Genomic DNA, 14,866 nt, shown 5'->3' with positions numbered 1-14,866 from the left:
TGGTAAAACCAATACAGTTGTGGCAACAATGATATAGAAAAACAATAACAAAATAACAGCGGGCTTCCGTGACATGCGATCGCTATCTCGCTTCCCTCTATGTCTGATCTCACAGCTCCTCGTCCGAATGTCTCTTAAGGGGGTCTCGCAGCGTTACGTACATTACAATACACAATGAATAGGTTGCCGCTGAACCCTTTACACTAGGCTGCCGCTAGTTTGAAACGGCCTTATTTATTTATTTTTTTTAAACATCTCTTTTGCACAGCGTGGTGGCTTTTATTTTGGTGTGGCAGTGCGCCACAATAATTAATACTGTATGTAGGGGAAACCCTGATTTATTGTGGTATAGGCATATCGTGAGATCGTTATCGTAAGCCTTGTACCGCGAGGTACCCAGAGGTTCCAACTTCTGGTGTGATGCTAGCTAATGCATGTTAACCCTTGCTCTATTAGCACCTACGATCATTATATTTGCGTTGCTGTGACTATGTCTATCATTGAGGAGGAGACTGATTTATTTCATTTTTAGTTTCATTCTAACGTCAGGAAGAGCTCAACAAAGGCAGCAAAAGACACCGATCGACCTCTAGCATCGTCCTTTCAAAGTTCGCCGTCTCACTTGGACTAAGCACCGATGACTTAAAATTTTCTGGGAGTGGAAATAACTTCATCTTTTACAGTATGTCTTATCTTTCGTGTTTTAAATATGTTTTCGTGACATGAAGCGAAAAAGGCTTCGAAATACCTTTCACAAACTGAATATTTTGTTTACAGGAGTGTTCGTATGTCGAGGTACCACTGTATAACTTAAAAAATAGCGACTTGCCTGACACTTCACCTTCAGATTTAACTCATTGACGGTGAACGCCATTTCAAATGTATCAGACATCTATGGACGTCAAATGTCAATAGAACGTGATTAATCACCTGTAAACCAGTCCTGGTCCTCATCTCTGCTCTCGAGCTCTGAAGTGTCCTCCAGGTTCCTGATAAGGTCGCTGAGGATTTTTTGCCTCTTGAGAGACTTCTCATCTGAGAGGAGGCCCTTGGCCACTTGGATGAGGTCATCGGCGTGACTGTCCGAGCTCAGCAAACGAGCGACGTCGCAAATGGCTGATGAGGGACATGTGGGAACGTCAAACATAACAGTTCACAATAAGGGTGTCACAATATAGCGAATAGGTGCTATATCGCAATACAATGTAGCCCAAAAGGTTATCAATATGTCTCACCAAGAATCGATATATCCTTTTCAGAAGGTGTCACTGTTTAAAAAAAAAAAAAGTGGCTGCCAAAATCTATTAGAACAGAGTCTACAACTTTCTACTGCTAGCTTGTGTGTGGTCATCTTCTGACTGTATTGTTGTGTCTGATTGCTGTAAAGGAGTCATGTGATTATTGTTGCAACATCTTATTGGTGAAACTGGAAGAGCCACTGTGGGCATTGCTGGCAAAATCAAGAACAGTGATCCCTTGTTTTTCGCGGGTAATGAACGACACCTAGTTGACGAGGAATAACACCTTGCGCTTACCTCCGCCCCATGTCTGAGATTTGCCCAGGAGAACCAATTCTGTGTTTTCGGGCAATGTCACAAAGAATTCTTTAGTCACCTTTGTGCCATCTGCGTACAAACAGACGTGGGCGCCAGAAAGTGGCAACTGCAAATCAAAATATATGAGAAAATAAAGATGAAAGTCAAGTTTTGCAAAGTTCTGCTCAAGGGACAGTGGAAAACGTTATGCATTCTTTTTCTTATTCTGTATATTTATTAATATGTTAAATAAACAACTTCGAATCCATGCGTAAATGGTTCATCTAGTTCTAACAAAATAATTATATACATTAAGAATACAATTAGATATTCCCGCTGTTCTGATATGTGCACTTAAAAATATAGTCATCTGTGATGTTTTCACTTGAAAATCTAGTTATGCTGACTATAATTAAAAATAATTAATTCACAGTTAAAAAAAAATATTTCTTGCGAGGACTATAAACAATGTCTTGAAAATTCCACTTGAAAAAATTGAGAAAAAAAAACTTATTTTCACTAGCAAGTTGCAATTAGCTTTCACTTGGAAAACCTTGAATTAGTTGTAATTAAAACGATAATTAGGACATTTCAAGAATTCAGTTTGTTTTCACGTGAAGACCATATAATGTCCTGAAAATTTTACTTGAAAATATTGAGAAATATCAAGTTATTTGCATTTTTACTAGCTTTCAATTGAAAAACTGTTATTAGCAACAATTTCAACTGTTTAAGAACACAGTTTTTATAAGAATATACTGTATTATATTCCCACGATGCTTAATATTTTACTTGAGAACAGTGAGAAGCAAATAATGTCATCGTTTTTAGTGATTTTCGATAAGTTTTCCACTTTATACACAACTGAAAACAATGAACGGCTAATTCCTAAAGTTACGCAATAATATCGGTCGCCGATAATTATCGGCTGATAATGGCAATTATGACGTCACACAGATAATCCAGATAATAAAAAATTTCAACCGATAATGCAATCCGATAATTATATACTTATATACCGGCACGACTGGAGACCAATAGTCTGCAAGTAGCCGTCTTCCGACGTAGCCCGCCGCTCTGGCCGGTCTGGCAGGCTGCCTCTGCCTCGCCGTTGGCGGGGCGGGCAGAGCCTGGTTCCCCAGCTTCAGGACCTCCGGCGAACACCCCGGTTTCTCAAGCGGTTCCCCACGGCGTGAGCAGAACCAGGCCCCGAATACGCTGCGGCGAACCGGCCGGTGCGGGCGGATTATCCGGTACGAACGTAGCCACTACCATCGAGACGAGACACGATTTTTTTTTTTACCGAAATGACCAGAGAGCCAAAGCCCTGGATAAAAAAAATAATGCAGTTTATACGACCACCATTCTTCATGAAAAACATGCCAATCACATTTTCACCACGGACATTTGGAAAAGTGATGTCCAGTAAGCAAGCTTATCATGACGGCACAGTGGTTAGATAATTTAAACATGGAGAAAACGAAGTCAGCCAGTCAATAATGCATTCAGTATGTAAAATGATGAGCGGTCAGATGACTTTGTAACGCTACCTTTATTTTCGGCTTAACAAAACTCAGGCATAAAACAACACGCACGGAGATGAGAGCTCAAACTCCGTCCAAATAGTACTGCCGTGTATCAGTTTAGCTGCTGTAAAGCAAATGTCGTGAGTGCCGCAAATGTAAACAAAGCGCTGCAGAATGGGTACATGACCTCTCGCTCTTTTGAGTTAATCATTTTCACAGTGTGCAACAAAGCATATAACATTAGCAGTCACTTTTCAAATTAATTTAACTTATTTGTCTGCTCAATTAGTCACAGTAGATAATCAAAACTTATTGGCACTTATTAACACATATCGATTTAAATATGCACATTCCTGTTGTAATGAAATAATATTCTGTAGCCACAAATATTATTCAAAATCTTTTCTTCTTCCAAGTTTGTTTTTTAGGTTTAACTATAATAATGTATTGCTTAAAATAAGGCTGTTAAGATTATTTTCAGCTAGCTATTTTTCTTCCAAGAAATCTGAGAGTAATACACTTGAAGCGCTGGCAGATAATTTCACTTACTTCCAATAGATTTACACTTAAAACTGACTAGTTTTAAGGAGGTGTGTTTTGCAGTGTATTAATGTTATATATGTTAGGAATGGCTTACTTTTAAAGGCATTTTTGTGCATCAGACAATCTGCCATTATTTAGATGTTGGAATTGAATACTTGTTCATATTTTATGTTGAAAAAAAGAGCAATAAATTATATTTTTGCTCAGTATTATTTTCTTTTATGTATACTTTAAAATTTTACATAAATTTTTTAACAGAATTATCGGCTTGACATTATCGGTTATCGGTTGGAATGAGGAGGAAATTATCAGTTATCGGTATCGGTTGAAAAATGTATTACCGTGCATCACTACTAATTTCCGTAAAAACCAACAGTACACTAGTAGTAAAATCGTTCTAAATTTTTAGTTTTTCAAACGCCTTTCAAAATATTGTAGTCAATGTATTACTATATTCACGCCCTGTTTATTCATACTTAAAAAAAAAATATACAGTATTTGTTGTTAACATTTTAGATTTTTTGGGCGGGGTCACCAATATTCTACCGCTCACAGAGATGCAAGACAATTGGCCGAGATATGTTTGTCATTCATTAACTTAGCAATAATTAAAACTATAAAAAAATATCTAGGATAATTCAAGAATTAAGTATTCATTTGAGGACAATACACTGTCCCTAAATTTCAGTAGAGAATATTCAGATTATGTAAAAAGTTAATTTTTACTAGCTATGCCTGTTATTAGCAACAATTCCAACCGTAATTAATAAGGGTGTAACGGTACATGTATTTGAATTGAACCGTTTCAGTACGCGGTGCTCGGTTCGGAACGGAGGCGTACCGAATGAGTTTCTGACTAGGGCTGTCCCAAACCACTAATTTTCTCCCGATTAGTCAGCCGACTATTTTTACGATTAGTCGACTAATCTAATAATTAAATTTAAAAAAAAAAAATTTTTTTTTTACTAATTTAGCAATGAAATTTTTGTTGACGCTTATCAATTCACAAAAAAAACATTGGAACACGTAAATTATTTATTTAAGTACAAATAAAGACGTAAATAACAATAATAAATAAAAAAATAAGTTCAAATGCTGATAGAATTAACTAGTGCAAAACAATGGAATGTAAACAGATTCAGAACACTGACTTCGCCTTTCCAACATGATTCAAACAATTAAAAAAAACACCTAGCATTAATATTATAGTATAGTACGAGATATAATAGTATTATAATAATTGTAATAATTATTCATTGCTTATCAGATTTTTAATAAATGGTGTCATTTTAAAGGTATTCTTAGTGTAGAATCTGAATTTTGAAGTATTTTGGATTAACTCCAGAAATTTTTTTTTTTTTTTTTTTTTTTAAACCTGTTCTGTTCAGAAGTTTGACACAGAGAATGGAAGTCTAAGTGCCCGGGTTGTCTGAACAGTTTTGATGTTTCACATTGGGAGTCTGATATACTCCCATTGTGATCATTCAAAATACCTTTTTATTATGACAAAGCAGCGAACAGGAAAGGATTATGGGGGACAGAAGAAAAGCAACACAAGAGAAGAAAGAAAAGAAACACTTACACAAACAACAACAAGAAATACATAGAACATCTAGACTAATTATTAATATGCTAGTGCCATCGTCAGCGAGATGTTTTTCCAGTTTACACCATGTGGGGGCCTATTGGCCAGTGAAAGAGGGGGACGGGGGTGGGGGTGTCTATAAGCTAAGTGATTGAAAGAGAGTGTACACAAATCAGTTCTATGATCTAGAACCCAGTAATCATGTGAATCTCTTATGAATATAAGCCCATTGGCGACCAACCCTACGCCGCCCCATCGCCAATCCCGGCACCAGGACCCCCAAACCGAGCATGCCCTACCGCATCCAGCAGCACGTGAGCCCCACCGGGCGCGAACAGCCACGCAGACGGGCGGGGAAGCCGCGCGGGCGCCAACCCAGGGCCACGGCCCCCACCCAGCCAGCCCAGGGAGGCAGGGCGGGCGGGGGGGCTTTTGGGGGTTCAAGCGCAGCCCATCCCTCCTCCCACCGCCCAGCAAAGGAGCCATCGTCCCCCCCCTGGGATCCAGGGTGGTCCCCTGGGCCACCCGCGCACCCATCAACCGGCCTTCAGGGATGGCAGGAGGGGAGGCACCACCAACCCCACGTCTACCCCCCCGGGCCGGGACTGTAAAGCCCCGTCCCAACTCTCCCCGGAGAAATGTATGAGCATGTAAGTGCCAGGGTGAAAGATATTTACAGTGCCGAAGTGAGAAGTGCGTGAGTTAAGAGGCAGGCTCCCGCGGGCGTGGCCCCGTCCACCAGAATCACCGGCCACAGGGTGGGAGAAGCGTCAGGGCCCTGATCAATCCCCGCCCCAGATCACCCACGGCGCCTCCGTCGACGGCCCCGCTGGTAGGGGGGCAGCGGCAGCCGCTGCGGCCCAGAGAGGCGGACAGGGCCGGTGACAGACCACGGGGACGGAAGCGCACCCCCCACAACCCACCCCCGGGCCAGGAGGGCCGCGCTTTATGACACCAGAGGGTACCTCCCCGGCACCCGGTTCAGGAAGACGCGGCTCCGGGAGGGAACCATAGCCGCCGCATACACCCCCCGGCCCCCACCCCAATTCCTCCCCACCCCGGCCGGCCGCGGCCCCGGACCGGCACCCGCACGGCTCCCCCACCCGACCACGACACCAGTGCGCGCCCGACGGGACCCCTGCACAGCCAGACGCAACCAGACAAGCCCCGGCCGAAAATCCCGGGGGCCAAGACCGGCGACGGGACGGCCCAGGACAGGACGCCAACAAACTCCACCTGTAAAGCTGACAGAAGAAGAGGTTTATCAAACACCATTAGATGTGTGCCAAGGACCAGTGAAGTGTATTATTTAAGCATAGTTCCTTAATTGTTCCAAGTCTGATAAGTAATATATAGGGTGTTCCAAAAAAAGTTGCATACGTTCCCCAGCAGCTGGAAACCAAATTGTCTATGGGTTTCTTTGTACATTAAACCCAATGACCGACTAAACTGTGGAGGAAGAAAAGTTATTTATTACATGCTGCTGGGAGTGTCTAAAACAATTCGGATTTAAACATGTCCAGTTTCCAGCTGCAAAAGGATGCATACAACTTCCCTGGACACCCCGCATACATCAGTTTATGTATACATTTTTATTATTTTTGTGGCATTCCTTCGCAGGCGGAAGAGAATCCTTATTCTATGTTCATCATTCTTGCGATCGTTTCCCACTGTTGTTCGTATTTGTCCATTTTATTTGTTTGTCTGGCAGATATTTTCTCTAATGTTATATATTCAATGATTAGATTTAGCCAGTGGTTAATGCTAATGTTTTGTTTGTTTTTCCAATTCAACAATATAGTTCTTTTGGCTATCGTTAAACTTGCCAGTAGTGGACGGGTTTGATGGGTAGAGATATTCACTGTATTCAGATCGCCAAGCAGACAAAGAGTTGGAGATAATGGAATCCTGCAGTTTAATAGGGAAGAGAGTTTCTTTGTTACCTGTGACCAAAACTCTCGCACTGATTTACATTGCCAAAGAGCATGAAAGTATGTGTCTGAAGAATCTTCGTTGCAGCTTGTGCATTTATCTGATTGGGAGCACCGCATTTTGTACATTTTAGATTGAGTAATATGCCATCTGTGCAGTATTTTGAACTGTATAAACTGAAGGTTCTTATTCTTTGTCATTATAAATGTATTTTTACAGATGTTGGACCAATAGTTATTATCTAATGTTATCGAAAGTTCGTTATTCCATTTTTCGATTGGTAGGCAAGTAGAGTAGTTACATGACAGGGCTTTATAGACTTTTGAAAGCATTTTTGTTGAGGGTGGATATTTATTATTTTATTTACGAAAGGTGGTGGGTCTAACGTACCCGTTAATGATGGGAATTTGCTTCTGATGGCTGCCCTGATTTTATTGTATTGAAGGAAATTGACCCCTTTGATCTGGAAATTTTGTAGTATTTTTTCATATGACATGAATGTATTATCTTTAAACAAATGCTGTAACTGGTTAATTCCCGTATCATCCCATGTGCTGAAATAAATAGGAATTTTATTAACTCCAAAGTCTGGGTTGTGCCAGATTGGTGAAAATTTACACGAGGCTTGTTGTGATTGCTAAATTTCCATACCTCTCCACCAGGCTTTCAAGGTACATGCTATCATTGGGTTTTTGAAGCAGCTATGGTGCTTAATACTCGAACTAATAAAGGGGAGGTCTGCCAATTGTATTTGGTTGCAGTCTATTTGCTCTAATTCTAGCCATGACTGTTGTTCAGTGTTAAGATATAACCACTGAATAAGATATTGTATTTGATTTGCTATATAATAGTGTTGGAAATTAGGGGCCTTTAGACCCCCCTCTGGTTTATTTCTTTGAAATTTGGCAAGGCTAATTCTGTTTTTCTTGTTCTTAAAGTAGAATTTTGTGACGGCTGAGTCTAGGTCTTGAAACCATTTTTGAGTGGGTTTAAAGGGGATCATTGAGAACAAATAGTTTATTTGTGGTAATACTTTCATTTTAACTGTTGCTATCCGGCCCAAAAGTGAGATGGGTAGATTATTCCAGTGTGTCAAATCTTCACATATATTTGCTAAGAGGGGTGTATGATTTAGTTTAGTTAATTCTGTAAGTTTTGGTGAAATGTTGATTCCAAGATACTTTATATTCCCTATTGGAATATTGTGATTTAGATTTTGATCTGCAGGATTCCATGAGTTTGTTGATAAGAGCATTATGATTGATTTTGACCAATTTATAGCATAATCTGATATTTGTGAAAATGTTTTTATTTGTTCAAAAGTCTCATTTAGGGAGGATTCTGGTTTTTCTAGATATAATAGTATATCGTCTGCGTATAAGTTAATTTTGTGTTCTGATGTTTGCGAGCAGATCCCTTTGATATTAGCGTTTTGTCGTATTGCAATTGCTAATGGTTCAATAAATAGAGCGAATAATAGGGGTGAGAGTGGACAGCCTTGTCGAGTTCCCCTTTAAAGACAGAAACTTTGTGAAATGACCCCGTTTGTGTTGACAGTGGCTTTTGGGGCATTGTAGAATATGTAGAATAACGGATAAATGGCTCACCGAAGCCAAATTTTCCCAAAATTTTGAAGAGAAAAATCCAGTTGACTTTGTCATATGCTTTTTCTGCCTCCAAAGAGAGGATAATTGCTTTCTGTTTATAATTCTGTGCAATATTAATAAGATTTAAAAAGCATCTTATATTGTTTGTAGAGTTACGTCCTTTAATAAAGCCGGTCTGGTCTTCATGAATTATAGTGGGAAGAGTTTGTTCTAATCTAGTAGCTAAAGCCTTTGCAATAATTTTAATATCTGTATTCATTAAGGATATTGGTCTATAGTTTGCTGGTTGGGTTAGGTCTTTCCCCGCTTTTGGCAGTAGTTTCATTACTGCAGTGTTCATGTTGTCTCTAATTTGACCCTTGGCACTGATTTCTTGAACCATTCTATAGAAAAGTGGTGCCAGCATATTCCAAAAGTGTTTAAGATATGATGTCGAGAACCCGTCGGGCCCCGGTGCGCCACCTGTTGGCATGTCCTTTACGGCATTCCATAATTCAGCGAGGGTAAGTGGGGTGGCTAGCAATTGTTGGCTTTCTAAGGTTATTTGGGGGTTGTCAAGATTACTGACGAACAAGTCAGTGTCTTCTTCGTTATGATCGTTTGTCACCGAGTATAAGTTTTTGTAGTAGCTATAGAAAAGTTCGTTAATTTTTTCTGGTGATTGTGTTATTATGCCGGCTGAATGTTGTATTGTTGATGATGATGATGAAACTTTTTTATTTCGAGCATGCACACACAAAAGAAACAAAAAACATACAATATAATTCAACAAAAATAATTGTACTCGAAAGGGAGTGGGAAGAAGAAAAAAACTTATTTTGTCCCACCCCTGATCTCATTGTCCAGCATCCTTACTTGTGGGATACTCATGTCCACACAATGAAAAGAAGAAAAAAGGAAAAACAGACAAAAACAACTAAACCAACAGACAACCAACTAATGTTGGCTCATTCCCCAAAATTACAATATTTACACCAACTGACATAAACAGCAACACACATTGTTAGCAAATGTCATTATATTGTGACCAGACCATATTTTTATACAGCGATTTAAATTTTTGCATATTCTGACACTGCTTGAAATGATTGTCTAAATTGTTCCAGAGTTTCACTCCACATACAGACACACGAAAACGTTTGCAAGTGGTTCGAAATCTTGGCAACATAAAATATCCAGAGCCTCGCAGACTATGGATATTCTCACGAACCTTAAATAGGTTTTGTAAATTTTGGGGCAGTAATTCATTTTTTGCTTGAAATAGCATTATAGCTGTATGATAGTTTACAAGATCTTTGATTTTTAATAGTTTTGAGAGAGCAAATAAACAGTGGGCGTGATCGAGAAATCCAACCTTATGTATGATTCGTACCGCACGTTTCTGCAATGTGACTAATGAATTGATGGTAGATTTGTAAGTGTTTCCCCACACTTCAATGCAATATGTGAAATATGGGAGCACTAGAGAACAGTACAAAGTGCGGAGTGCACTGTCATCAAGGTATGATTTCACTTTGTTTATTAGTGACAGGCTTTTGGAGATCTTGGTTTTGATATGTCTGATGTGGGGTTTCCATGATAATTTACTATCTACAATAACTCCTAGAAATTTGAATTCATTTACATTCCCGATTGGGACCCCATCAATCTTTATTTGTAGTTCTGCGTTATATTTTAGGTTACTAAATATCATTACCTTTGTCTTATTTAAGTGATAATTTATTTATATCCATCCACCTCTTTAATTTACTTAATTCCTCATTAACGGTAGTTACCAATTCATTTTGGTTTTCACTACTATAGAATATGTTTGTGTCATCTGCAAAAAGTATACATTTCAATAACTGAGATACAGTATATATATCGTTGATATAAATATTAAATAATTTTGGTCCCAAAACAGACCCCTGAGGGACCCCATGAGAGATACTGAGATGTTCTGATGACCATTTCCCCATTTTCACATATTGTACCCTTCCTGTTAAATAACTTCTCAACCACTCCCCAGCAACCCCCCTGATACCATACAGATGTAGTTTCTTGAGTAAAATTGTGTGATCAATTGTGTCAAAAGCTTTCTTTAGATCAATAAAAATTCCAACTGCATGTTTTTTTTCATCCAATGCATTTGTGATTTCTTCTACTGCATCTGTAATTGCCATTGAGGTGGTTGTTTTTGTTCTAAATCCATACTGGCCCTGGTTAATTATGTTATGTTTATCAAGAAAATTATTAAATCGGCAGGTAAATAGTTTTTCCAAGATTTTGGAAAATTGTGGTAATAGTGATATCGGTCTATAATTTGTGTAACTGTGTTTACTGTCATTTTTGTGTATTGGAATTACTTTAGCAATTTTCATTTTGTTTGGAAATTGACCCGATTGAAATGATAAATTACAAATATAAGTGAGGGGCGTTGCTATACTATGTATAACTTTTTTAACAATAAACATGTCAATATCGTGACAGTCGGTGGACAGCTTGCTCTTGCACTTCAATGCAGTATTTATCACCTCCTGCTCACTGGTGGCATAGAGAAAGATTGAATTCTGATTCCGTTTAATTCTTTTATAATAGTGGTCGGGGTCCTGGTCCGGAATACCTGCAGCCAATTCTGAACAGATTTTTACAAAGAAACTATTAAAGCTGTTAACAACTTTTTTCATATCATAATTTATACCATTCTTTTCAATGAAGTGGTCAGGATATGTTGCCTTGGTAGATCCTTGTTTGATTAATTTGTTCAATATGTTCCATGTGCCTTTTATATTATTTTTATTTTCATATAATTGTTTGTTGTAGTATAGCTTTTTACTAGTTCTTATTATAGCTGTTAATTTGTTCTTATAAATCTTATATTTCAGTTCAGCTTCTTTGGTTTTTAACTTGATAAACAACTTGTATAAATAATTTTTCTTTTTGCAGGCCTTGATTATTCCTTTTGTCAACCAAGGGCATTTGAATTCCCTTTTCTTTGTACTGCTTCCTTCAACAGGACAGTGCGTATTATAAAGAGAAGTAAATTTCTCTAGGAACTTATCATATGCACTGTCCACATTTGATTCCCTAAATACAGTAGTCCAATCCTGGACCATCAAACTGTTATTGAATGCGTTAATATTTTCTTCGCTTCTTTTCCGTTGATATACCACTTCACTATCCTTACTTTTCCAGATATCACAATCAAATAAGGTAAAAACCGGTAAATGATCTGTAATATCACATATGAGCAAGCCACTGACTATCTGATTTCCCAAGTTGTTAGTAAAGATATTGTCGATAATTGTAGCACTGTGTGATGTAATCCTACTTGGTTTAGTTATTGTTGGGTAAAGAGACATACTATACATTGTATCCAAAAAATCGTCTATTGCTGCCAGTTTGCTTGGATTTAATAAATCAATATTAAAATCTCCACAGATGAATAATGTTTTTTGCTTAATAGTGGAAAACAATTGGCCCATCCATTCAGTGAAGGATTCAATACATGAACCTGGTGATCGATAGATACAGCTGACAATTATATTTTTCTTTTTTTCATTGTAGATCTCTATTGTCAAACATTCCATGCACCCATCCAGTATTCTTGACATATCTGTTAATACCATACATTTAATTGATTTATGTATATATAGGGCAACTCCACCACCAGTTTTCTTTTCTCTATTTATGTATTTTAATTCATAATCATCCATAAGAAAATCAATACCTTTATCAATATTAAACCACGTTTCTGTGATAGCAATTATGCTGAAGGGGTGTGTAAATTGTTGCAGATAGTCTTTGATAGAGCTGAAATTTTTGTACATGCTTCTGCTGTTGAAATGTATAATTGACAGTTTGCCCATTGAGTTGATATGATTTTCATACAGATGCCGTGTAAAATAATTACAATTGGTAACAGTAGAAGAAAAAAAATGATTGTCAGGATCAATTTCTATATTACGGTCTGTTTTGTTGGATTCAAAGGCCTCAAGTTCTATTTGTTTGTGCTGAAGGGTTCGCAGTAGTGTATCAATATCGCTCTTATTCCTGAGTAGAGTTCGTGTGTTTGATGTATCGTTCATAGTCAATGTATGCAGAGATGGTACCTGGTCTTGATAGGTATCAGTACTTTTCAAGCTCTACAATATCTCGCACCATCAGCACTTTTGCTTCCTCAGGCGTTCCGTTCAATTTAATGTATATTTTACAATTGACTACCCACGTGTGTTGAATTTTGCGTTGCTTTTTAAGATATCTTGCCTTTTTGGCGATATCAGCATTCTTCCGTGTTAAGTGATCGTTCATATATACGTCGGTACCTTTTAACTTGCGACCTTGTTTCAGCAGCATTGTCTTGTTTTTTTGACTGATAAATCTCATGATGATGGCTGGCGGTCTGTCATTCCTCATCGGCAGCGAGTGGCACGCTTCGATGTGCTCCAAGTCCAACGTTATTCCCTTGCTCCGAAGGAAAGATGCCACTTGTTGCTCCACCGAGTTTTCCTCCTGCTGGCTGGGTTCCACGTCGTCCGTGGCCACCGCACGCGCGTAAGTGCGCGGTCGGATCTTGATGCCGGTGATAACCACGTCGTTTTTACGGGCACTTTGCTCCAGCTCGTCCACTCGCCTCTCCAGCTGAGTGATGCGCCGATCTTTTTCCGCATTTTGGATGCGAAGTTGTTTGACCTCTTCCAGCAGCCCCAGAAGTTGTCTTTGCTGTACTCCGATCGCAGTCACCTCTTCAATCAAGGAAGTAAGAGAATGTTTTATGTCCTCAAACTCCTCTGGTGTCGGACCTTTTTTCGGCGGCATTGCGTTGTAAACGGTGTGGTCAAGGTGTCGCTTGTTGCTGCGGCTAGGCGAGAATAGCCAGCAAGCTAGGAATTGTTGTAATTAATGTTTTTTCTTTGTTACGTTCGAGTTGGTTTGCTAAATATTTCCCGGATTTGTTACTATGCTCTAAGCTGGTATATTGTAGTTGTTGTAACAGAAACTGAGTTTTTTTAGACAGAATACTATTGAGCCGTTCTTTGGTGCTGAAAAGTTCTTCTGTGGTATTGTCTGTGGGATTCTTGGCGAATTCCTCCGTCAGTTGTTTGATTTTTATTTCTAATTCGTTTTCCAACTTCTGTTCTTGTTTTTTTTTTTATATATATGATGAATATGAGATAATCTTGCCTCGAATTACGCATTTTCCTGTTTCCCAAAGCAATGATGGTGAGATGTTTGGGGAATCATTAAGTTCCATAAAGTCTTTCCATTTTTTCTTAACGAATGTATCAAATGCTGGGTCATCTAATAAGGAATCATTACAACGCCAGGTTGCGTGGGGTATCGTGCGGGAGTCAATTTTAAGGGCTAAAGAAATTGGTGCATGATCACTGATGATTATTGGATGTATTCTTCGGGAAATATTATTAATAGCGGAATTATTCGCTAGAAAAAAATCGATTCTTGAACACGAACCATGGGCTAGGGATTGAAAGGTATATTCCCTTTTTGTTAAATGTTTTGCTCTCCAAACGTCACTTAAGACGAAATCGTCCATATATTTCCTAATGGTTCTTGCAGTTTGTGACTGTTTAGTGAGTTTAGAATTGGAGCTATCTATACTTGGATCAAGTGTTGTGTTAAAGTCCCCTCCTATAATAATTCTTGAGTTCACTGACATGTCACTCAATTTACCAAAGATATTGTGGAGGAACTGTGTATCATCGTTGTTTGGGGCATATATGTTCACTAATGTGAACAGTTTATTACTTATGGTAGCTTGTACTATTATGAATCTACCTTCCGGGTCTGCAATTGCATTATTTAATGTGAATGAGATTCTTTTATGTATTAATATTGATAGTCCTCTTTGTCTGCTGTTATAGCTGGCTGAATACATCAAGTTAAAATTTGAGTGTTTAAGATATTTCTCTTCGGATTTGGCTAGATGGGATTCTTGCATAAAGAAAAGGTCTGCCTTTAATTTGGTGATGTATTCCATAATTTTAGTTCTCTTTGCCTGCGATCGGAAGCCATTCACATTAAATGAAACAAAATTTATATATGTCATATGCGAATATTCATAAGTACCTTAAGGAAAGTAATGATCTCAAGATGTGTGATATAATATTTGGACCTGAATGTTGTCAACCATTCACATTC

The 14,866-nt window shown here is 38.6% G+C and overlaps 1 protein-coding gene across 4 annotated transcripts in view; it reads right to left on the bottom strand.

The window, feature by feature from the left end:
• Positions 1 to 14,866, bottom strand: part of dffb (DNA fragmentation factor, beta polypeptide (caspase-activated DNase)) — a 41,155-nt gene that overhangs the window by 17,109 nt on the left and 9,180 nt on the right. Inside the window, exons 2-5 of one of the 4 annotated variants that reach the window (XM_057819730.1) lie at positions 2,555 to 2,803; positions 1,536 to 1,662; positions 1,236 to 1,268; positions 931 to 1,116 (exon numbers count right to left, since the gene is read on the bottom strand). In XM_057819730.1, coding sequence (XP_057675713.1) covers positions 931 to 1,116; positions 1,236 to 1,268; positions 1,536 to 1,662; positions 2,555 to 2,803 — 595 coding nt within the window. The remainder of the gene's footprint in view (positions 1 to 930; positions 1,117 to 1,235; positions 1,269 to 1,535; positions 1,663 to 2,554; positions 2,804 to 14,866) is intronic. The other 3 variants (XM_057819739.1, XM_057819747.1, XM_057819757.1) reach the window with 3 other exon arrangements.

Source organism: Corythoichthys intestinalis, chromosome 2, assembly GCF_030265065.1.
Source record: "Corythoichthys intestinalis isolate RoL2023-P3 chromosome 2, ASM3026506v1, whole genome shotgun sequence".
In the NCBI taxonomy this organism is placed as follows: domain Eukaryota; kingdom Metazoa; phylum Chordata; class Actinopteri; order Syngnathiformes; family Syngnathidae; genus Corythoichthys; species Corythoichthys intestinalis.
The sequence above is the reverse complement of the archived record's forward strand: the minus strand, read 5'-3'. Positions and strand labels throughout refer to the sequence as shown.